The 22,810-nt window shown below is 47.9% G+C and overlaps 1 protein-coding gene across 6 annotated transcripts in view; it reads left to right on the top strand.

Annotated features, from left to right (window-relative positions):
• The window catches only part of Pfkfb3 (6-phosphofructo-2-kinase/fructose-2,6-biphosphatase 3), a 28,424-nt gene extending 5,620 nt beyond the window's left edge, over positions 1–22,804 (top strand). Inside the window, exons 2-17 of one of the 6 annotated variants that reach the window (XM_029472901.1) lie at positions 2,500–2,625; positions 3,982–4,078; positions 6,266–6,332; positions 6,866–6,940; positions 7,851–7,907; positions 10,623–10,747; positions 12,103–12,310; positions 12,616–12,762; positions 12,935–13,039; positions 14,381–14,510; positions 14,837–14,899; positions 15,011–15,075; positions 15,599–15,685; positions 16,528–16,701; positions 18,862–18,884; positions 20,681–20,733. In XM_029472901.1, coding sequence (XP_029328761.1) covers positions 2,500–2,625; positions 3,982–4,078; positions 6,266–6,332; positions 6,866–6,940; positions 7,851–7,907; positions 10,623–10,747; positions 12,103–12,310; positions 12,616–12,762; positions 12,935–13,039; positions 14,381–14,510; positions 14,837–14,899; positions 15,011–15,075; positions 15,599–15,685; positions 16,528–16,701; positions 18,862–18,884; positions 20,681–20,723 — 1,592 coding nt within the window. In that variant the 3' untranslated portion in view covers positions 20,724–20,733. Of the gene's footprint in view, positions 1–2,499; positions 2,626–3,981; positions 4,079–6,265; positions 6,333–6,865; positions 6,941–7,850; positions 7,908–10,622; positions 10,748–12,102; positions 12,311–12,615; positions 12,763–12,934; positions 13,040–14,380; positions 14,511–14,836; positions 14,900–15,010; positions 15,076–15,598; positions 15,686–16,527; positions 16,702–18,861; positions 18,889–20,680; positions 20,734–21,921 lie in introns of those variants that run through there. The other 5 variants (XM_021183970.2, XM_029472906.1, XM_029472904.1 and 2 more) reach the window with 5 other exon arrangements.
• The last annotated feature ends 6 nt before the right edge of the window (positions 22,805–22,810 follow it).

The raw sequence follows: 22,810 nt of genomic DNA, 5'->3' as shown, positions 1-22,810 counted from the left end.
GCTTACCCACACCCATGGCATGGTGCCACCCACAGTGTGGGCCTTCCCACTTCAGCTAACCCAATCCAGGAACATTTTCATAGATACTGCAGGGTGTGTTACTATGGTGATTCCAAATTGACAAATGGAGATGAACCATCACACACATCCCAACAGAACATCTGTGTATTCCTTTATGCTCATTAAAGTTGATAACTAAATTTGCTGCTAAATAATAGAATAAAACAAAACAAAAAACACCTGGTTAAAAAAACCAAATATTTATGTAAAAGGAAAAGAGGCATTATTTGTTTGTCTTTGAAAACTCTTTGTTGAACTCAGTATATTTTGAGTTGGTTGGAGGGAGAAATAGCAGAGTTAGGGACTGGATCCAGGGAAGTTGTGGGATGCAGGATGAGGGGTTATGGTTCAAGGTGACTCTTTCTCAGTGGTAAAACTGTGTATGAAGAAGAGAACCCGAGGCCAGGTTGCAATAGGTGATGAGGCCAGGAGACCCTGGAGCTGGGTTGTGAGTTTGAAGACGGTCTGTGGTAGGGATACTAGATTTATCTGGACAGATTCGTTCATCTTACTGTGCTGGGATGTCTGGGTGAGGGAAAGCTATGCTTCGTTTGGCAGCTGCTCTGAGCTCCTCAGCTTTGAGCATGTGGGAAGGATGAATGGCTTTTGCTTTGTCAACTAAGGGGGTGATCTAGGTTTATTTCATTGAAATCTAGCGGAACTCTGCTGAGTCCACAGTATTGTTTTTTCCCCCTTCCAAATGTCTACTGCCAGCGGGATTTATTCCTACGATTAGTAGATCGACATAATCCCTGTCCTGATAACTCAGTCAACTTGTACCTGAGTCCCTGACTCAGTTCCAACAGAAGCAGTCCATGCACACTAGCATATAAGGGTGACTGTCTCCAGGCAGCTCTGGATGCTTTCAGTAGCAATGTCTCAGTGGGGTCATAAGGGAGGAAGAAGGGACATTGGCTGGAGGCACAGGAGCTTCTGTCCTCTAGGAACTTGTTCTTTCCAGAGCCTCTGGAATGCATTCATGGGATATGTCTCTAAGGGCTGTCTTTGGCTTATGAATTCTCTTGTTTAGATAGCTTCACACTCCTCACCCAGGACCCCATGTCAAGGAGAACACATAGCTCTGCTTCTCATACATGCTTCTACACAGACGCTAGCCTGCAGATCTAAAGCAAAAGATCCATGTTGGGTATCCCCTATGCTTAGCCTTCCCATGAACCTCTATCTAAATCTGACATCTGTCTAGATTGCTGGTACGACTCTCATCTCTTTTCCTGCAGGCTGTGCAGCCTGTCTGGGACAGGAGAAGGCCAGCTGAGCTCGAGCTGGCAGGCAGCCTCTTTGGCTTGTGAGCGCACTTGTTACCAGGATGCAGGAGTCCCCCGAGAGTCTCAGGGGCAAAGACACAGCCAAGGAAATGTTGAAACGTTAGTTTGTCTAGCAGGATTCCTTTGGCTGCTTTCTAAAAACCCACGTCCCTGATGCTTTGTCTCATTGTGATTCTAAGGCTATACGGGTCACTCATTCATCACAGGCAAGAACATCTCTGGGAGCCTGCCTGGGACTTAGTGACCAGTTTACTTAGGACTGTCTGACTGGCTATTACCTTGGCAGACTTAGGCGTCCCTCTGAACCTGGCATCCATCAGATCCTGGCAGCAGAATGGAGCGAGGGGGGCTAGTTAGGAAGGTGGTGAAAGGCAGAGGCATGGTGCCCAGCCAGGGGGCCCAGCATTCTGGGTCCATGACCTACTTTTACTCGATAAGCTCTATTTAATTTTTTATTTAGGAAAGAAAGTCTCAGTGCAGTTTAGAAAATGTCTTCCCTCTTTTTTGGGTCTCACTCAAGTCTATTTCCTACCTGTTGGTTCAATTTACGTGTTTAATTGGGAAATCATCTCTCCCCAGTGCTAATTTTACCCTTCCTGGCATTGGGGTCCCATCTTTGTACCCCATTTTGCTCTTCCACCATTTTGCTAGGGATTGGAACACTCTGTCTGGGGCTCAGTTCCTCCATGCCTGGTTGTATATTTGCTTTCAGAACTGCCATTAAGCTGCCATTGCCAATATTACTTGAAAAGAGACTGAACTCACACCAAAGGGAGTGGTCATTAGGTGGGGATGGGGCGAGGTAGTCCCATTGGGTCATCAGACAGATAGCAGGGGCTTTGGGATGTGGAATGATGTCATAACTTTAGAGCTATTCTTTTGTGTTGCTTTGAGACAGTTACCCATTGTTGCCCAGGCTGGCCTGGAACTAAATGTGTAGCCCAAGCAGGCATGGAACTCAACTGTGTAGCACTCAACTGAGGATCACCTTGAACACTCAATCTTCCCGTGTCTGTCTCCTAAGGACAGGGATTACTGATATGTGCCACTATCCTCAATTTTGGTCCTATACTTCAAAATATGTCTTTGGGCACAGGACTCACACCATTAAGTTTTGCTCATTGATTGATGATCACTTTCTTGATCTTTCCAGCCTGTGGGCCGAAGCTGACCAACTCCCCAACCGTGATTGTGATGGTGGGGCTCCCAGCCCGGGGTAAGACTTACATCTCCAAGAAGCTGACTCGCTACCTCAACTGGATAGGTGTTCCAACGAAAGGTAAGCCAGGTCTGAAGACTAGTAGCAGGTACTCTCAGGCAGGGCCACTCCCAGCACCCGTCTAGGTTATGGAGTCTGACCTTGCCTCCCAGTTATCTCAGTCCACCTCCCCTTTATCAGGCTCCCCGTGGTGACCCCATTCTCCATGGGACTTTTCCTTTGAAAGTCCCATCAGATGTAACTAGCCTTCCTTTAGTGGCTCTCCTCAGCAGCTTCATGCTGCTTAGCATTGGTGACACTTCCCAACTAAATGGGCAGTGTCTTGAGGATAGGAGCTAGCATCCCTCACTGTGCTGAGAAACTTTTTTATTTTTTTTTAAATAATGATGCTTGACTCTAGATCTACATGTGATAAGCAGTAGCTATTAAATGTGACTTCATCCCCATGATGGTGTTGTCAGCAGGAACACAACCAATTTAGACATGGTAGGGGTAATTTTAGAATCGCTTGCTCAACAAGTAGCCAAGGCTGGCTGGTCAGTGAGACCCACTTACACTTGGATACTATAGGCAAAAAGTCATCTCTAGTTGTTCTAACATTTATTTATTTAGTTATATATATTTTTATACTCATTTAGGTGAGTGCTGGAGATGCAAACTCATATATATATGAGTATTTTGCCTGCAAATATGTATGAGTACTACACTTGTGCCTCATGCCCCAGATGGCCAGAAGAGGGAGTCAGATCCCTTGAAACTGGAGTTACAGTTGTGCTGGGAACTGAACCCTGGTTCTCTCTCTCTGCCAGAGCAGCAAGTGCTCTTAACTGCTAAGCTACCTCTCCTCGGATTTATTTATATTTATATTTATATTTATATTTATATTTATATTTATGATTATGACAATGTTTCATAGCTTGAATGAACTATACAGCTCCTGGACTTCTAATATTCCCACCCCACCCCCCCTTCTATATTTCTGTGTTGGGATTACAGGGATGCATTGCCCTGCCCAACGTTTTTAGTGCTAGCATCCAGCCCAGCCTTTCAGCCATGCTAGACAGTCACTTTTAACAACTGAGCAACATTGTAACTTATTTTGCATTATTCCTACATTGTAACCTTTTTTGCTAGACTCTGGGGGTCTTCAGAGCTTGTTTCTGGTTGATGACATTGGGAGGCCTAGGTCAGGATCTGGTTCCTAGAAGACAGACAGCTGGCTGGTACAGCAAACATGATGAGTGCTGTCCTTGGTCTGGGCCTGTTTCCCTGACAGTGACACCTGGAGGTGACAAGCCTGGCCTGGGAATTCCACACTGTTTCCACAGGAAATTCCCTGTTCGGATAGCTATTGGCTGGTTTTCTCTTTGGTTGGGAAGCCTCTTGTTCCTGACGGTCCTTGTCTTTCCTGTCCAGTGTTCAATGTGGGAGAGTATCGGCGCGAGGCTGTGAAGCACTACAGCTCTTACAACTTTTTCCGCCCTGACAATGAGGAAGCCATGAGAGTCCGAAAGTAAGCCTGGGGTGCCTTGGGTTGTGTGTGTGTGTGTGTGTGTGTGTGTGTCTGTACCAGAGGAGAGCCTTGCATGTTCTTTGGATACTCACTGTTCACTTTAAAAAGTTGCCTTATGGGTATGGGTCTTTGGCCTGCATGTACGTTAGTGCCTGGTGCCTGGGGTAACCAGGCTGTGATCTACCAGTGGGTGTTGAGAATCAGACCCAAGTCCTGGAAGAGCAACAAGTGCCATTAACTGCTCAGCCATCTCTCCAGCCCTTAGTCAGGGTCTATTGATGAATCTGGAACTAGTTTGGCTGGTCAGTGAGCTCTGGGGACCTGCCTTTCTCTATACCCCCAAGTGCCTGGCATTTAGGTGAGTGCTGGAGATGTAAACTCATGTCCTCGGGTGGCAGGCGCTCTACCAAAGAACCAACTCTGTAGGCTTTTCTTAGAGGTAGGGCCTGTCACTGACCTGGAAGTGAATGTGTAGGTTAGATTGGCTTGCTGCCAGTGAACCCCAGGTTTCTGACTGTTTCCATCTCTCTGGCACTGGAATTACATGTGTGTACCACCAACCCCAGCTGCTGCTGCTTCTGCCTCCCTCCCTCCCTCCCTTTCCTCCTCCTCCTCCTCCACTTCTTTTCTTCCTCCCCCTCTTCTATGTAGGTTCTGAGGACCCAACTCAGGTTGTTGTGCTTGAAAGGCAAACACTTTACTATGGACTGAGCAATCTTCCCATCCTGTGGCTTCCTTTGTTTTGAAGCTGGGTTCTGTAAAAAAGGAAGCAGAGGCCAGCCTTCATGCTGGTGCCCATCAGTCCAAGCTAGTGTTAGGACAAGCCCTTGGCCTCTCTGTGACTAGCTGCTCTGATATTCTTCCAGAAGGACAAACTGAGCCACCCTGAGAGACACTTCAACAGCTGCCACATGCCAGGAGTGAACAAAGTCCTTTTCATTGGAAATCCTCCGTTTGCATTTGCAAAAGAGTTCTTAAACTGCAGGTGGCAGGTGGTGCCCCTCATCTGTGGATAGCCGCATGGTGTTGGAATCAGCTGGGTGTGGGAAGAGATCCGGGTGCAAGGCACAGCCCCAGGCCTATCCAGTGTGACTCTCTGGGTCTGCTTTGACATTCATTTTTATTTTATTTGTACTTCTATTTAGTTTATAGTTTAGTTTTAAGTGGTATTTGTTGTATAACGCTGGCTGGCTTTGCACTACCCAGCTCGATTGGCCTCATCCTCAGATCTGCCTGCCTTAGCCTCCTGAGTGCAGATATTATATGAGTATTTGCCATCCTGCTGCCTAGCACCAGGTCACATAGCTGAGGTTGGCCTTGAGCTTTCTGTGTAACTGAGGTTGAACCTCTGATTCTCTGGCTTCCACAACCCACCCTATCGCTCACACCCCAGTACGAGAATTATAGATGGCACTACAAAGCTATACAGCTGGTTATACAGTGCTATGAACTGAACTATGGCTTTGTGCATGCTGGGCAAGCACTCAATCACGTGAGCTGCATCCCTTCCCTTGGTTGGCACAGTTCTTAAAAAGCTCCCCTGGTTTAATTTTTAAGCCAAGTATGGTGTACAGTTTCTATAATTCAAGAATTCTGAAGGCTAAAGCAGGAAGGCTGCAAGTTCTAGACCAACGTTAGTTACAGAGTATGTTCAAGGCCAGCCTGGATGACTTAGTGAGACTCAAACTAAAATGGGAAAAGGGGCTGCTATTTAGTGGTAGAGCACTTGCTTAGCATGTTCAAGGCCTTGGTTTCAGTTCTCCTTACCACAAAGGACAGAGACCAAAAAATGAAAACGGAAGACCAAGCATGGTAACTCATGCCTGTAATCGCAACAGTATAGAGGCTAAGGTTAGAGGTTTGCTGCCAGTTTGAGGCTAGCTCAGGCTAGAATTCAATGCCAGCCTGGGCAGTATAGCTGGGTCCAGTGCAAACAAAACAAAACAAAATGATCCAGAAAACCAAAAGCAAATACAAGTGTTTCTCGGGGAAATTGATCCCATTGCGTAGCTAGGTATGCTGGCCGCCTCCCTCAGCTGTGTGGAGATGGGTATCTATACTGGTCCTTGGGCCGGAGGCCTGGCTAGCACTGAGCATCTTGGAACTGCAACCTCAATGTGTCGTAGAGGATGAAGCTGCTTAGCTGGGTCTGCTCTGACCAGTGCTTTCCTTCTTGTGTGTTTGCAGACAGTGTGCCTTAGCTGCCCTGAGAGATGTCAAAAGCTACCTGACAAAGGAAGGTGGACAGATTGCAGTAAGTCTGGGGGCCACAGGCACCTCTGTCCTCATGGGCCCAAGCAACGGAGTGAGGTCGGGGACAAATGCCTCTGCATTTAAGGTCTGAGGGGACAAGTGGCCCAAAGCAGCTCATGACTCAGGAGTGTTTCTTGGGATGGATGTTGGGACATAGCTGTCACTCACCTGTGCAGTGGGCATCTGGCACCACCACTACTGTGTTGCTACCAGCCACTGTAGCCAGGGGCCATTCCTGGGTCCCTCATTGTATTTTACTGCTTGCTGGTCATCCCAGCTCCCCCTGCTGTGTCTAAGAGCTATAGGCAGAGGGAGAGAAGGGGAGTCTGGGAGGACCCTGGAGGTCAGGGGACAGGACATACTCTGTTTGAAGGAGGGATTTAGGCCTTAGTTCTGGAAACAATGGATTGAATTCCTTGTGGTTTGGGTAACTATTATTACCAGGCTTTAAATTTGTATTTATTTATTCGTTCATTCATTCATTCATTTATTCATTCATTTATTGATTGATTGATCCTTCTTCTTCTTTATCAGGTTTTTGATGCCACCAATACAACTAGAGAAAGAAGGCACATGATCCTTAATTTTGCCAAAGAAAATGACTTCAAGGTGAGCCAAACCTGCCTCCCCCAGCGAATTGAGAGAGAGGAAAAACCTTGGGAGTAACTGATTGCCTGGCTCTGTTGTCAGCTTCTTGCTGCCCTGAGTTGTTGATACATTGTCTCACTCTGTAGCCCAGGTTGGGTGGAACTCGCTGTGTGTAGCCCACGTTGACTTCAAACTTCTAGCAATCCCTTTGCTAAGTGTTGGGATTGTAGGTGTGAGCCTGGACTCACAGTTGCCTGTGTTTTGTTGTCTTGAAACAAGGTCTTCCTTGGGGTGGGATGCCTAGGAACCATGGGGGAGGGGGCGTGGCCATGCAAAGTTGGTGTTTAATGAAGTAATATTTCCCCCAGTGCCTCCTTATTAATATTTTGGGTAGCAAACAGACAAGTGCTTCTAGTTCTAAAGCACAAAAAGTATGTGTGTGTGTGTGTGTGTGTGTGTGTGTGTGTGTGTGTGTGAGAGAGAGAGAGAGAGAGAGAGAGAGAGAGAGAGAGAGTTTTGGGACATTTTCATTCATGTGTATCATTATTCTTTGTTCCTATTTGTGGTCCCAGTTTTTCTTGCCCCGTTCCCCCACTTACTGCTCCTTATCTGCTTCCCAAATAGTTTGTCTGATTTTGCTTTCGAAACAGGACAGGCTCCTGGGATGTGTATTCCATTAACCTGTTTTCCAGTTCTGCCTCTAGTCTTCCTGTTCTGTCATGATATCCCCCTGACCCCCCACACTCACACATGTAAATTTAGATTTTGCATCTAAGAGGAAGCATGCAGTGTCTGTCTGGTTCTAGCTTGCTTTATGTGTCCCCAGTCCTCTTCCTGCTGGTTTCCTTTCTTGTATCCTAGTGAACTCACTCGAAGCTAGCCTTCCTTGGTGGGCTGTTTTCACCTTGTTGTCTTACTTCCTTCCCCTCAGGCATTTTTCATCGAGTCGGTCTGTGACGACCCTACTGTTGTGGCCTCCAACATCATGGTAAGACAGTTCGGAAGCCCTTGTTTGTGTATGGCCCCTTATGCTATGAGGTTATTTGCTGTCCTGGAGCTCAGGTCAGCGACTGGACAGTAGCTAAAACCGTAGAAGCAGATGACCTGCCCCGTGTGTGATTGAGCACCCTCAGGTGGATCCTGGGAAGGCAGCAGTACATGGAGATATTGATTTAGCGCAGTCTGACCTGGTCCTGCTCTTAAGTGATATCCAGGCCCTTTCCAAGGTCTTAGAGGGCAAGCAGCAGTATATAGGCTTGGTTGAGACATGGTGGATAAAGGTGACAGACAGGAAGTAGTTTAACCTGGTGTCGGTGTGATGATGAAGCAGCTAGGGATGATTGGCAGCCCATCCCTTTATACAGGGGAGGCCATCCAGCTGTTCAGTTTTGCTTTCCAGGTCCTTGGTAGGTAAGAACTTTTATGTGAACCAAAGGCTTCAAGGCTCAGCATGCCAAAGGCAAAGGTCCCAAGTTTAGGAAGAAGGGATATAATATGTGTCTTCGCCCTCAATTCCACTAGACAAGGGTAGCTTGTCCAGATAACTCAAGGCCAATGGCAGCACTGTTTGATTCAACCTCCATTTTATTACTTGATAGCAATAGATCACAAACAGAAATGAGAATTATAAAGACAGGTCTGTGTTTTTAGTTCGTGTGTGTATAGGTGGTGGGATAGGCACAGTAAGAGGGCAACCTGTGGAGTCAGTTCCACCATGTGAGATCTGATCATCATGACTCGGGTCATCTTGACTTACTGAGCCTGAGCCATCTCACCATCGCACAACTTCTTGTGCTTTTAGATTATTTTCTTTTCAGCTTTGTCGTCGTCATCGTTGTTGTCGTTGTTGTTGTTGTTGTGTTCTTGAGGCAGGATTCTCACACTATAGCCCTGCCTGTTCTGGAACACTGTGTGACAGCGCAGGCTGATCTTATATTTGAGTCAAGACTTGCCTTGGTCCTCTACTGCCAGAATGATGGATGTAAATCTCATTCCTGGTTTCCAGTCTAATCATATTGGAATAGGACATATTTATAAAGAAAAATCAGTTTTCATAGGTAGGAGATGCAGGTGGCATTATTGCATATGCATATCTGTATGTCTGTCTATCTATCTATCTATTAATCATCTATCTATTTATCTATCCATACATCTATTATTCAGGGACAAGGTCTCACTGTGTAGCCCAGGCTGGCCTTGGACTCAGGGTTCCCTGAGTACTGGAATACGGGTGTGCACCACTACACCTGGCCTAAAATAGACCTTTAAAGGGATGCTAAACATTTGTAGCTTCTTTCACTGGTCTTCATCTCCAAGACAGTGGGAATAGTTCAAAGCATTTCTAAGAAACAAGCTCATGCTTCAGGGAGAGTGGGTGCAAAGGAAGAGGCTCACATTGGAGGAGGCAGAGGTGTTGGACTCATGGGGGCTTCACACGGTGCAGCTGTGAGATTGCTTTCCCCATTGAGCAGTCACTCCCATGCTGAGTTAGGAGTTTGTCTAGTGGTAGCTTTCTATTTATTCCTATACTTCCAGTTTTGCAGATTAGGCCCAGGAATTTGTGACCTATATCTGTTTTAATTGTACAAGTCACATAATATGTAACCGACCTTACTAGCTATTTTCAATGTGCAGATCTGCAGCATCAAGTACATCCAGACTCGTAGGCAACCATGTTTGTCATATGGCTCTTTGGTAGAGTGCTTGTCTACCATGCACGAAGCCGTGGGTTCAATCCCCTGTACTATATAAATTGGATGTAGTGGTGAATACTTGGAATCTCAGCGCTTGGGAGGTGGAGGCAGGGAGATCAGAAGTTCAAGGTCATCCTTGGCTATGCACTGAGATCTATGAGAGCCTGTCTCAAAACAAAAAGAACAGAACAAAAACAGTGGGAACCTCTATCATCAGTCTCCGGGCTTTCCCATCTTTTTGTCTGCCTTATAGTTGTGGGAGCAAAATATTAACGAAATTCTGAGGGCAGACATGATGGTGCCTGATGAATAATTTCAGCACTTGTTGGTCAGAGAGAGGTAGCAAGTTTTAACGGCTGAGGGTATGCTGCTCTACATAGCAGGTTCCAGCCCAGCCAAGACTGGGTAGTAAGACTTAAATCAGAGTTTCCCTAGAATCTACTTGGTTTTGTTTGTTTGTTTGTTTTTCTTTTTTGCATAATTGCCCAATTATAGGAGACTCCTTGTCCCAGAAGTGCTGCTAGGAAAGGTGTAGGCAGCACAGGCGGATTCTGCTTCTGTTGGAGCAGATAGAGAAGTCCTACCCAAGATCAGGGGACATTTCTAAGCAACACTTAATATGCCTTTTATAGCCAAAGGCCTGCTCTTTGTGTGCATCTGTAGGGTTCTGCTGGATTGAGGCTCAGGCTCATTCAGTTACTGGATTGACCCACCTAGGTGTGTGAGCCAGCTGTGTTCCTTATTGGGTCCTTGTTGGCTTTCTGAGCATCTTCCTGGTGCATTTTCCCGGTGCATCTTCCTGGTGGAATCATGAGGCCAAAAGGCCATGAGTCAAACTTCCTGCTGACACCCATTTTTTTTTTTTTTTTTTTTTTAAATCGTATATGCTGGGCAGGATACTCTTTATTCCGAGCCTTTTTGAGCTTTCCCTGTTTGAAAGCCCAAATCCTGCTTAATCTAAGCAGAAAGCCTTCCAAGGTGACTCACCAGGCTGCTCTTTGGTGTTGCAGGAAGTTAAAATCTCTAGCCCGGATTACAAAGACTGCAACTCAGCAGAAGCCATGGACGACTTCATGAAGAGAATCAATTGCTATGAAGCCAGCTACCAGCCTCTTGACCCTGATAAATGTGACAGGTGATTCCCAGAAGATACCACCCTGGATTATCCACACGAGGCCTCAAAACGTCCTCTAAAACAACTCCTAAATATATCTATAAACTCTTTAGAAACAGTCCCACCCTTTGGGGGAGGAGCCATTGGCCATCGATGGCTGCTGAGGGAGGGAGGGAGGGAAGGAGGGAGGGAGAGATTCTCTCCTTTGGCAACATGGCGGCTGCTGGCCCCAGTGGACAGACTTACATCCATGCATAAAGGAATTAATCAGACTCAAGGGGTTATTAATAATAAGACTCATGAAATAAGGGAGATTAGGAGCAGTTAGAGGGAGATAGTGGTGGATGGGTAGGTTCAAAATAAGGGTCGGCTCAGCTAGGAGCCCACACTGCTTTTCCAGATGACTGCGTTTCAGTTTCCAGCAACCATAGTTGGCGGCTCACAACCAATTGTAATTCAAACTACTGCGGGTTTGCATGCCTCCGGCCTCCCCAGGTTCTGCACTTATGTGCACATATCCACGCAGAAACATGCACACATACATATATAATTAAGTCTGTATCAGAGTCTCTTTCTCAATGACTCTCTACCTTAACAAGATTGACTAGGATATTTGTGGTTGTTTGTTTGTTTGTTTGTTTGATTGGGTTTCACTATAGCCCTAGCTGGGCTGGAATGAATTATAGATTCACAGATCTGACGGCCTCTGCCTCCCCAGTATGGGGATTAAAGGTGTGTGCCACCATGCCCAGCTAGGGTTTATTTTTTCCTCTCCCAACATTTATCTATTTATTTGCTTGTGTTTGGGTTTCTTGTCTGTCTATGTGTGTACATACATACTTAGGCACCATAGCACACATGTGGAAGCCAGAGGAGAACTTTTGGGAGCCCCTTTTCTCTCTGTCAACCTTGTGGGCCCAGGGGATCGAACCCAGGTCATCAGACTTGGTGGTAAACACCTCCACTGTTGAGCCATTACCCTGGCCCCTCCAGCTTACTTTTTGAGACAGTCTCTCGATGAACTCACTGAGTTGGCTAGGCTGACTGGCCAGTGAGCTCCAAGGAACCACCTGTCTCTGCTTCCCCAGCTCTGGAATTACAGACCATACCGTGCCCGGCTTAGAGAAGATATATTTGAATTTTAGGTTTGTATATTACTGAGTGAGCCATCTCTCTAGTTGTACTATCTGGCTTGAACAGCCTGGTTAAGGGAATTGTTGTTACCTTGGGTTTATTCTCTGACTCCTAGAGCAGACCTACAACAGTCACTGTTATGGGCCCCAGGAAGCAAATATACTAGAAGCTGGCTGGGCCCAGGGTGTGAGTGAGGTATACTGTCTAGGGCTACGGAGGCCTGAATGGTGGTTTCTTTGCAGGGACTTGTCACTCATCAAAGTGATTGATGTTGGCCGGAGGTTCTTGGTGAACAGAGTGCAGGACCACATCCAGAGCCGAATTGTATACTACCTGATGAACATCCACGTGCAGCCCCGTACCATCTACCTGTGTCGGCATGGCGAGAATGAGTACAACTTGCAGGGCAAGATTGGGGGCGACTCAGGCCTGTCCAGCAGAGGCAAGAAGGTAGAGGAGAGGAGAAAACATGGGGGTAGGGAGCAGGGGGTGATTGGTTCCCTCCTTGTTGTAGAGTTGAGGGTCTTTGGGTGTTGTGTGTTTTTGGCTGTTTTTGGCTTACTATGTTGTATGTATTTGTATGTGGCTTTGGTATGTGTACGTGTAAGTGTGGCCTAGAAGTCAGAGGGTAGAGTCAGGCCTCTTGGACCCTGATAAGAGGTTTGAGTGGCTTTGGTTGTTACCAAGCAATGACATAACATAACTTGGGAAAGGAACCGGAGTTTGTGTGACCTCTGCCTCCCCCATCCCCTCAGTTCGCCAATGCCCTGAGCAAGTTCGTGGAAGAACAGAATCTGAAGGACCTCCGTGTGTGGACCAGCCAGCTGAAAAGTACCATCCAGACCGCGGAGGCCCTGAGGCTCCCCTACGAGCAGTGGAAGGCACTCAACGAGATCGATGCTGTGAGTCCCAGGCCCGTGCAGCTGAGGGGAGGCCTGGCAGGGAATGGAGAGTTCTCTCATGGGTTCTCTGGAATTCTGGTGGCTTCTTGAGACTCCCCCCACCCCACCCCCCCTTTATTTGAGGTGGCCCTAGAGGAAAGTTTTCTGGAATGAATGTTGGTCTTCCTGACAGGGTGTGTGTGAGGAACTAACCTATGAGGAGATCAGAGATACCTACCCTGAGGAGTACGCACTGCGTGAACAGGACAAATACTACTATCGCTATCCCACAGGAGAGGTGAGCATGGGTCCCAGTCTCCCGTCTGCTGGTCTTTCTTTGTAATGGTTAGGGTCTGTGCCATGTGTGAATGGAGTTGGCTGAGAGAAGGCCTTGGGGGCCCCAGCTGGATCAGGTGAATCCCTACAAGATTTCTATACCCCACCCCATCTTCCACCAGTTCTGCAAACTCATCTCTACTACTTCTGTGGTCTAAATCTCACTAGAGAACCTTGTAAAATCCCTAAGGGAAGTGCGCTGTATTCCCCACACTGGAGAACAATGAGAACCGGATATGTCTGTCTGTCTGTCTCTCTGATGACATAGGATAGAGCAAAAAGGATGGCTGGTGATTGACTCCAGATCCAAGCTCTTCCCTGCATGGCAGGTCACATGGTAGACAGGCCGGGCTTGATGTCAGATGGCTTGTACCAAGGCTAGGCTGATGTTGGTAGAGGGAATGGCTGAGCAGGCAGTTACTCTTGTTGGAATGGAGTGTGTTGAGCCATGTGGAACTCTGGGAGTTAAGCCAGGTAGCTGTGTTGACACCTAGTGGGTGTCAACTTCTGAGCCTTTGTCATAGTTCCCATTCCTGGTGAGCCACCATGCTGTCTTCTGGTCTCACTCTGGCTTTCTCTCACTGGGACTCCAGTTAGGGGAAAAAGCACAGAAGAGTAGACGGCATAAGGAGGACCTTTGCTGGTTTTTATACTGTAGCTTTGTGCCTATTGTATAGCTCTGACCTTCCTTGCTTTTGACCCTGCCTTAACCTCCCCAGTGCTGGCATTACAGATGTGCACCTCCACACTGGCTACATTTTTTTGTTGTTTGATCTTAATGTGTAATGCCTTGAGTTCGTAGCAATTCTCCTGCATTTCCAAAGGAAACTGCAGATTCTTTAGCAATCAGTCTGACATCTCCTCCTTGCTCCTAACCCTGGTGACTACAAATCCCTTGTCTCTAGGCCTGCTCTGGGTGGTGCACAGAAGGAATTTTCAGTGTATAGATGGCAATACTTAGTGCCTTCCACTAGACATACAAATGTTTGAGGTTCTCCCACGCCATGACGGCACCAGGACTTCGTTTCTTTTAATGGTTGCCTGAGTAATAGTCTGTGGAAGAGTTCGACCTTTTTCCAGCACCCGAGGAGTAGGAAGAGGAAGGACTTCAGAAAGATCGAATTGCAGGCTTTCCTCATGTTCCCTAGGAGTATTGTATCAAATACAGAGTTGAATACATCACAGGATGGGTGTTTGTGTGTGTGTGTGTGCTGTGAGCCAGTCTGATGAAGACTGCGAGTGACTGCCTGGCTCTTCTCTGCCTGTCCTCTCCTAACATGCTGTTTCATTTCTGTGTGCTCAGTCCTACCAGGATCTTGTCCAACGCCTGGAGCCTGTGATCATGGAATTAGAGCGCCAAGAGAATGTATTGGTCATCTGTCACCAGGCTGTCCTACGCTGCCTACTAGCCTACTTCCTCGACAAGAGTGCAGGTATTGAAGGAAGCTGAGCCAGGAAGGAGGGAAGAAGGAAGCGGGCCTTTGAGTGCAAGGGGCAGGGGACCTGTCTTTCTTACTCTGCTTTGCTTCTGAATATGGGTCTGCCTGGCAGCCTGCTGAGGTGTTCATACCTGCTGCCTGTACACAGTGTGATGTTTAGTGGGCTTCATCACTTCATAAACCAGCCTGGAGAGCCCTCAAGCCTCCATGTGACCAAGGGCTTCTGGGTTAGGCGTGAGGCTCTTGTGTCTGGGGATGCCCCTGAACTTCTCCCTTTGCTCCAGTCTCTTATCTAACTATGATGACATGTCTCATTCCAGAGGAGATGCCATACCTGAAATGTCCGCTCCACACTGTCCTGAAACTGACACCTGTGGCATATGGTGAGTAACAGCCCCTGCTGGGCCCTGGCCCTGGGGTCTCATGGTGGCTGGGGGGCTGCAGAGGAGGAGGATCTTCATAACAGAAGCTGTCTTCTCCATCCTTCACCTCAGGGTGCCGGGTGGAGTCCATTTACTTGAATGTAGAATCGGTGAGCACACACCGGGAGAGGTCAGAGGTGAGTTAGGCTCTGATGCCCTGGGACCTTTGGAAAACCCTGGGTCTGGCTTTCTTCTGGAGGGGTCTCACTGAGTTTCTCTCTCTCTCTCACTCTCTCTCACTCTGTCATTTTGTCCTCGTTTCTACTTGACTGGGAAGAATGACGTAAACAGGGGGTTACTGCCTTCTGTCAATCATAGCCCTGGCACAGTAGCTGTTACTACTTTAGGCAGCAAAAGCTGTGGCCTTCTCAAAAGCACCAGAGGCCTGGCTCAGGCTGGACCAGCCAGTCAGCAACATCATTCACATGCCCTTAAGTTCATAGTTAGAAGAGGTCTGAGATAGGAAGAGGGCCGGAGGATGGGCATCCTACAGTATGGCCAAGGGAAGGTCTTAGGAGACTCGGCACCTGTCTTCCACCTCAGGGAGGTCTGAGGTTTTGCGGGAGGGAGTGTGTGGTCATGTTGAATCCCCTTACTGGGCAGATGGCGAATCTGTCCAGGCCTGTGTTGTGAAAGTGGGTTTAAATTTGCTTTATGCAGGCTGTCAAAATACAACACTTTGCCAGTGTAGTCAGACCTTCCTCTTACACCGAACTTGACTTTCAGTCTGTGGAGTCCGCAAAACAGGTGACTTACCCATCCCCAAGGAGCTTGGCCGGCAGACGTTGGTAGGAAGGGTACATGGATGGGGTGTCAGCCTGTTTTCTGCCTCACTTGCACTGTGGACCACGGTAGAAGAGGACTGTATCCCTGGGCTGCCTTGCCCTGTCTCCTGTCCCCGCCCTTCTGAACCAGGGCACCTGCTTACTTAGCTGAGTGCAGAAAGCCCTAACTAACCCTGGATTTAGACATGAGACAGGCTCCATGTACTTCAGAATACTTACTTGCTAGCACTGGGGCTGCAGATGTCCTGGGCTCTGAGGTGCTGGGCCAGGCTTTGGACCCTAGGAGCCTATTCTCTTGTCTCATCATCCTCTGCTTGAAAGGCTGACATCTCATCCTGGTGGACAGACTGCTACCTGTTTTCTGCTTCTTTGGCCTCCTAGACTGAGGCTGGTAGTGTCTGGGCGAGCACAGAGTATTAATAGATTCTTCTGTGTGCTGCAGACCAGGTGGAAGGGAGTCAGCCTGACACCGTTCTCCTCCCAGTCTGGAGATTTTAGAGTCAATGGTCTCTCCTGGGCCCTCTGTGGGTGGGGTGACTGGGAGTTAAGATTCTTTTCTCTGACCCCCTTCTCTGCTGTGATTGTAATTATTTTCTCTTCCCCTGCTTTGCAAATAGTGAGAAGCTCTGTGCCAACAGCAGCTCAGTGTCAAGGCCACTCACCTGGGTGTCCCTCTGGTTGTACCTTTACAAGTCTCAACAAGACAAATTTATGTGGGGTGTGTGTGTGTGTGTGCGTGCTTCTCTTCCTACCTCCCCACTCCTTGTAACTGTCGCCTTCTCTCTTTTGTCTTTGTCTGCTTAGGATGCAAAGAAGGGACCTAACCCGCTCATGAGACGCAATAGTGTCACCCCACTAGCCAGCCCTGAACCCACCAAAAAGCCTCGCATCAACAGCTTTGAGGAGCATGTGGCTTCCACTTCTGCTGCCCTGCCAAGCTGCCTGCCCCCGGAAGTGCCCACGCAGCTGCCCGGACAAGTCAGTGATCCTGCTTTAATTACTGCCTACAGGGGAGAGTGCAGAGGGAAGAGGATGCCTGTATCTGGGGTTCTATGTTGTGTTTGCAAGTGAGAATGAGTGCCTGTGTTCAAGTGGGCTGCCTGTGGGGTGTGTGTCCGGTGAGGTTTGTGACTGTCTAGTGTATGTACATGCATCAGCAGAACATACGGTTCTCTCTCTGGAATCTTTCCTCATCCGCAGTGACTGTGTGCATCCTTTCCGAGCTGTGGTCTTTATTCTTTATTGAGCAGAATCAGGCAGAGTAAAAGACACTATAAAATGCCCCCGTCCTATACACATTTGTGAGTGTTACTACAACAGTCTATACTCTAGCAAGTCTCAATCCAGGAGTCTGTACGTCCCAGGGGACTGATGTCTTGTCTTTCCTCTCTTTTGCTAACTCCTTTGCTGTCACCTCTGGCAGAAAAAGGGCTGAGGCCACACAGAAAAGCCTAACTCCTCTCCAGAGCCAGCATAGCCCTGTCCTCCTTAGAAACAGTCCAGAGCCGGAGAGGCAGCTGAGTTTAAAGCTCTTTCTGTCCAATTTCAGAGACTTATGTTCAGATCCTGAGAACCCATGCAATAAATTGTGCCTGTAAAATCACCAGTGGTGAGATGGGAGGCAGAAACAGGTAGATCCTCGAAGCTCTCGGCCAGCTAGCCTGGTCCACATGGTGAAATCCCAACACAGTAAGAAAAGGTGGAAGGCTCCTGAAGATTGACATCTAAGGTTGTCCTTTTATGTCCACTTATGGGGTACTTGTGTCTACCTGCACCTTGATACACGGATGCTCGTGTGCATGGTATGCGTATACACACATACAGAATCAGGCAGCTAAGACAACCACCTTTTCACACAGCGGTTAGATGATCAGAGTAAAAATAAACAGAACTCAGCAAGACTCACTCTTTCACTAGCTTGAAAGATCAAAGGCTGAAGAGTTTGGCTGTTGAGCATCCAAATTTGTTTTCAGGAAACCAGTCCTTTAGAGATAGCTGAGGGCCTTTGCAAACATGAGACAGTAGACCTTGCCCCGTGCCTGGATGAATTTCAGATCAATGCTAGGCCAGTTCTGGCTGTGTGGAGACAGCTCTTCTGCTGCCCCTGAGCTTCCTGTTAACTTCTTAAGGGTTAGAATGAGGTCCAGAGAGAACCCTGTGGCCTCCAATGCTCATTTAACTACTCCAGGCCTCGGTTTCCTAACCTGTAGGATTGGACAGTAATATACCCTACAAAAAGTGCCTCGGATAAGATGCTGTCCATATATCTTGGGTCTGGCACAAAGTAAGGGTTAGGTTCAGTGAGATGACAGATTCCCTGGGAGCCCAGGGACTTGGCTTTGGTTGTAGCTCTGTCCTAACCTGAGTGTAGGTTGTTTTCCCCCATTTGGCCTCAGGTTGTCACTATATAGTTCAGAGTACGTAGTCTCTAACTTAGGTCATTCTAGCTCTGCCTCCGGAGTATAGGATTGCTTTGTTTTGTGGAGGACAGGGTCTCATGGTGCATAGAGACTGACCTTAGACTTACTGTGTAGTTGAATATAACTTTGAACTCCTGATTCTCCCCCCTCCTCCCAGGCACACTGCTATGCCTGGCATGTGGATTTTAATGTCCAGGCTCAGTCTCTTTAGCATTGGAAATGGACACAGGAGCAGTGAGAAGACTCCTTTAGGTCTGAGCATTTTCTAACTACAGCCAAGCAAATGGCTTCTCTATGCCACTCTATCCTGGTGCATTGTGGGAGTCTTCTGTTGCAGAGGCTCAAGGGTTGGGCCAGGGACAGGTGACATCCAGAACTACACTGATCTGGTCATAGAGGTCACTGGCAAGAGCTCAGTCTTGTTCCCCCACTTCACAGGTGCCTCTGACTTTGTTAGGACAGCCCTTTCAATGGCCAGTTCCTCAGGCACAGATGTCTGGCATCTCTTGGCCGGTTCAGACATGGGAGGGGTGCAGGACTCGACTCAGCAGCTGCCATCTGGCCTCCTGACTGACTGACTTTCTCTCTCTCTCTCTCTCTCTCTCTCTCTCTCTCTCTCTTTCTGTCTCTCTCACTCTCTCTATGTTTCTCTCTATGTCTCTCTATCCTCTCTCTCCTCTCTCTCCTCTCTCTCTCTCCTTATCTTGTCTCCCTGCAGCCTTTGCTAGGGAAAGCCTGTCTGTAAGTATTTCCTTCTCAATAATTCTATTGCTTGCACTCAGCGCTTGCTTGTTTGCCCATTTGGTCTCCTGCCTGTTGAAGTATTTAGGAGGAAAACAGTCTGAGGTTGCCCATAGAGGAGTAGGAGATAGGAAGACAGAATTCCCAAAGTTTGTAGAGAAGAGATACAGAAAGGGATACATGGTGGATTTCACCATGTTCAGCACACTCCAATGCCATCAACCACAGGGTGCTATTCCCCACTCCCTCTTGGGGTTCTATGCTGTGTCTTCTTCATTGGTCACAGGCAGGGCTTGACGTAATGCCAGAGTTCCCTTGTGGGGTCAGATTTTCATGCTGAGCGAATCTAATGCTTACTACCCCTGCTTTGTACCTCCTCCCCCAGAGGAGCATCCTTTTGTTCTGAAAACAATATTGAATCCAGAACCTAGTAGCCAAGCATGGGGACCGATTTTGATGTCATGGAGCTGTCCTGGCCTGTCAGTCCTGCCAAGGGACAGTCTGTGGAGACATCCATGTACGAACTATAGCTGGGGATCCCACTCCACTGTATCCTCAGACCTGACTGCAGCTGTGACAAGCATGAGTCTAATCTGGAGACCCAGCTTGTAAGCCCAGCCTGAGAGTGCCACCTCATGTCCTAGACCATTAGATCTATGAAATCAACCCTGATCCTCTGACCACAATGAATCAATGATAGTTTTATGGAAACAGTACTATCTTAGTCCTATCTAGCCTGGAATTTACTGTATAGCCCAGACCTCAAATTTAGTAGTCCTCTTGGCTTTCACTTCTGAGTGCTTGAGTTACAGGTACGCATATACTGATATACCGATTTACTTGGCATCCAGAATTCATTTTAAAAGCCAAGTCAAACCAACTTTGCCACTGTCTTTGGAACATTAGGCAAGCTAAGACAATATTAAGACTTTAGCTTCCTCTAAGTGTCAATTGCAACTCTGTAGGGAGCATTGCTAATGAAAATATGCATATAACTCAGGTAAATATCTGGCACCTAGGCAAGTCCTGATGGGTGATGTCTGGTGTATCACCACTTCTGACACTCTAGCTTTAAGTGTGCATGTAGGTGGCCCTTGGTTCCCTCTGCTCTGCTCCACTGGATTTTCCTTTCTCAGAGCAGCTGGAGTACTCGGTCTGGAGCTTGAGAAGCCCCAAAGGCCTGATGCCCATCATCTTGGTCTCCCAATAACACTGAGTGATGTGCAGACACTCACCTCTATGGTATCTTCCTGGGGGATGTTGCTCTGCTCAGGACCAGGGGACCACCTGCCGTTCTCAGTGCATTTTACATCCTAAGATTACAGATGCACACTAAAGCGAGAACACTGCTCAGGCTGGCAGTGTAGCTCAGTTGGTGGACGATTGCCTAGCGTGCAAGAGGCCCTGAGTTTGATTCCCTGGCACTGCAGGAAGCAGGCAAGGTGGACTGCATCTGTAACCTCAGCACTCAGGAGGAGGCAGGAGAATCAGAAAATCTAGGCCATCTACAGTACAGAGAGTTTGAGCAGAGCCTGGGCTAAGTGAGACTTGATTTCCAAACTGAACAGAAGATACTAAAATTGGTTTTGTTTTCTCCTCTTCCAACCTGTTTGCTTTTTTTTTTTTTTTTTTTTCGGTTTTTCGAGACAGGGTTTCTCTGTATAGCTCTGGCTGTCCTGGAACAAACTTTGTACAAAAGACATTCCCATTTGCTTGTCTTTTTATTTATTCCTTACATTAAAGTCTTTTTTTTTTTTTTTTTTTTTTTTTTTCCCCTTCCCCACTATGCTTGAAAGACGAAGTGTCTGTCACATTTTTTCAAAGTTTTCTCCTTACTAACCTGGGAAAGGTAACTGAGCTGGTGCATGCCCCTGTTTCCTCCTGCGTCCAAGTCCTTGTGTCTCGGCCAGAGGGTGTCTTAGTTTGTGTACGGTTGCCCATTGTGGAGTACATGTGTCAGTGCTGGATGGTCTTTCAAGCAGTGCCATTAATGTGGGGTCTTTTCCCATGTGTGTCTGTCTCTGTGTGTCCTGAGCCCCCTGAGGAAATGGTGTAGATGTGACGTCCCCTGTGGCTCTTCATTGTTACTGTTGCTTTGTCATGTTGGAATGCTCAAGGCCTTGGGCCTGTGGGGTGGCAGGGGAAATTGGAACCCTTCCTTTTTTGACCCTACAACATGATTGGGGTACTTTGTGTACCTGACCCAGGGCACTACCAGAAGGACCCCTATTTAACACAGGACACTATTGCCTGGGTCCCCAAGTCACATTCAACCACGAGTGGTAACTCCAGGACAGCCCCACACTGGGTCACTTCTCTAGACATCCACAGTTAGGTTACTCTATTCTGTGGCCTGAGAGTAGTTCTTGTGTTCTTGCCTGGCTGAACTCCATCATTCCATGATCCTGCCTGACCCAGCTAATCGTTGTGAGACTTCTTTCTGGGGGGGTGGGGGTGGGATTCATGGGTCAGGACGCAGCAGACTTGAGAGACAATTTCCTTTAGGTCTCTTGTGTGGCCAGCTATCCCACTCACCTCTTGCATTCTGTGGTGCTCTGTGAACAGACTTGAGACTCAAGTGTAGATAAGTGCAGGGCTCTGTTAGCTGTTTCCAGAGAGGAACTGTGACACTCTAGACAGTCCTAGCTGGTTTTGACCTGGCTGGAGAGTAGCCTTCAGTTCCTAAAGTGGAGGGTGCATGACTTTCCTATTTGTGCCTCATGTTCCCTTGTCTTTTGTCTAACCCCTGGAACAGCAGGCTCCCATGTCACATGCCTGTCCCTCTCCTTGCCCCTCTGGCTGGAATCTAGCCCAGTGCTGAGCAGAATCCTAGCCTATTTCTCTAGCTTCTTCTGTAGCCTAGGATGTTTTCTGTCACTTTCTGAGTCCTGCCTGGGCTCTCCTCGTGTTTTGTGATCATCCTCTGCTAGGGTGTGTTCGCAGGGGGTGTCTTGTGGCATGGCTTTGAGCCTTCTGCCTGAGAAATACAATCAGCAGCAGGTTCTGACTCTCCCTTTCTTCTCTCTCCTGAGAACAGAACATGAAGAGCTCCCGGAGCGGTGCCGACTCTTCCCAGAAGCACTAAAGCCGAAATGTGGGTTCCATTCCATTTCCACAGCCTGCCTTGTGCCCGCTCATCTTCTCGAGGCCAAGTGATCCCAAGGACTTCTGGACTCGGGGAGAATGGAGGTCGGCATGTTGAAGAGTAGAAGCCCTTCCCCCCACTGAGATGTTGGGGTGGCAAAGACAACTAGGAAGTTGTACAGATCCCAGCTTCCAGTGATAGAGCAGCAGACCTTCCTACGCTCTGTTCTCTTTCGGCTTCCAGGGCTGTCTAACCTCTCAGGCCCTTCCAAAGCTTGGAGAGGACTATAGTACTAGAGGAGGCGAGATCAGACCCCTAAGTGGGGACCCTGGACACCACCATGCTGTTTTGTTTTGTTTCTTTGGATCCTGGCCTGGCATGTCCATAGTCAGAAGCTAAGAGTGGCAGAGAATCCCGAGACTCAGAGTTAGACCCCACTTGCCGGAGGCTCAGGGACGAGATTGCACATTCTCATGTGGCTTTTATGCATCTTGGCCTAGGAGGAGGCCTCAGAGACAAGAGACTTGGGCACTGCTGCATTGGGTATGGGATTTCTCCTTCTGAGGAGACCTTGAGCTGAGGCCTACTGGTCAGCTGAGCAATGACATGCCCTGACTCCTCTACAGGCCCACATGTCTTCTGGGTCCCAAGTTAAGGGACAGACTGGTTATATCAGTGGAAGGAAGGATTTTGTGGAAAAAAATAACCAGGGCCCCCCTCTTCCCAGGCAGGGTCCCTTAGACCTTCTGTTCTTCACCTTGGGCCTGGAAGCAACTGAGTAGATTCTGTTGTTGGCTGTTTGTTTGCACTTTTCCTTCCTTCCTTCCTTCCTTCCTTCCTT

The sequence above is a fragment of the Mus caroli genome, chromosome 2, assembly GCF_900094665.2.
Source record: "Mus caroli chromosome 2, CAROLI_EIJ_v1.1, whole genome shotgun sequence".
In the NCBI taxonomy this organism is placed as follows: domain Eukaryota; kingdom Metazoa; phylum Chordata; class Mammalia; order Rodentia; family Muridae; genus Mus; species Mus caroli.
Note: the sequence above shows the minus strand (reverse complement) of the source record. Positions and strands in the feature narration are given on the sequence as shown.